This window comes from Nematolebias whitei, chromosome 3, assembly GCF_014905685.2.
Source record: "Nematolebias whitei isolate Nwh7 chromosome 3, NemWhi1, whole genome shotgun sequence".
NCBI classification, from domain to species: Eukaryota; Metazoa; Chordata; class Actinopteri; order Cyprinodontiformes; family Rivulidae; genus Nematolebias; species Nematolebias whitei.
The window spans coordinates 53,860,339-53,861,603 of NC_056500.1; the positions used below are offsets into that span (position 1 = coordinate 53,860,339).

A 1,265-nucleotide genomic window follows, 5' to 3' on the forward strand; every position below is an offset into this window, starting at 1 on the left:
CAGCAGCAACATGAAACAGATCAGCAGCAACATGAAACAGATCAGCAACAACATGAAACAGATCAGCATTGTGAGCGTGAAAACTTGAAAATTAGGTGAGGTACGGACTCCCATTCTGGTGTGTGGCTACATCTAGACGTATGAAAGGTTACTTTCAATAATTGGGGTTGCCATATCATAATCCAAGATGGCTGTCACCTGTCTCTCTCTCTCCTTCAAGCTGTAGGTCCCGCTCCTTTCAATGCAGGATCATCCTCATTGATTCTCCTCATTTTGCTCTGTTTTGTGTATCGTCTGTTGTGAGATGGAGTGTCTTCATACCCTGCTGGATCATATCCATCCACCTCTTCTTCTGCCGTACCCTGCTTCGTTGATCAAAATCTTCTGCGTTTAATAACCTTTTACCTTGTTGTCCTCTTCCATTCGCTGCACATGCCCATACCATCTCGTTCTTGATTCCTGTATCTTATCCATGATGCAGTCCACGCCAAGCATTTTTCTGATATTGTCATTTTGCCGTCTATCCTTGAAGGATACTCTAAGAATCCCACATAGCATCTGCATTTCTGTTCTGTTCAGGAGTTCCTCTTCCTTTCTCTTTAATGTCCGTACTGTACTTCAGCTCCACAAAGCAGGACTAGGCGCACCATCATCTTGTACATTTTCCCTTTAATATGAATCGACATCCTTTTCCCATTCATACCTATGTTTTGATTGTTTTCATGCATACCTGTCTGCTCACCAAAGACTCATGTTCGAGCTGCTGTTGTTGTTGGTTTACATTATTAATGTTTAGCGTAAATCTTAGATCTTTTAGTGTATCGTTTAGCGTTTGTTTACTGTATATCAGTGTATTTTTTTTTTTCATTTACCCTTTATTTATCCAGGTAGTCTCATTGAGCCACGAGAACTCATTTTCAAGAGAGACCTGTTTAGGGAGCAGATAGTGGGGGTTAAGGGCCTTGCTCAGGGGCCCAGAGTGGGGCAAATGAGGGTGGAGGGAGGTGTGGGTTTTTCACCTTTTCCACCCACATTTTGACGTTGACGGTACCGGGAGGTGAACCTGCGACTTTCCGATCACAAGCCCATCTTCTAACCTCTGCGCCACCACTCCTCCATAATATAGTATATATATATCTTAGATCCTTATATATATACTGTTTCTTTTTATACTTTAATATTTTGCTATTTTGGGGTGTATGTATGTATGTATATATGTATATGTTTATGTATATATATATATATATATATATATATATATATAT

The 1,265-nt window shown here is 40.3% G+C and overlaps 1 protein-coding gene across 1 annotated transcript in view; it reads left to right on the top strand.

Annotated features, from left to right (window-relative positions):
* Positions 1–226, top strand: part of LOC119407553 (protein Shroom2) — a 6,118-nt gene extending 5,892 nt beyond the window's left edge. Inside the window, exon 4 of the mRNA XM_037674373.1 lies at positions 221–226. Coding sequence (XP_037530301.1) covers positions 221–226 — 6 coding nt within the window. The remainder of the gene's footprint in view (positions 1–220) is intronic.
* The last annotated feature ends 1,039 nt before the right edge of the window (positions 227–1,265 follow it).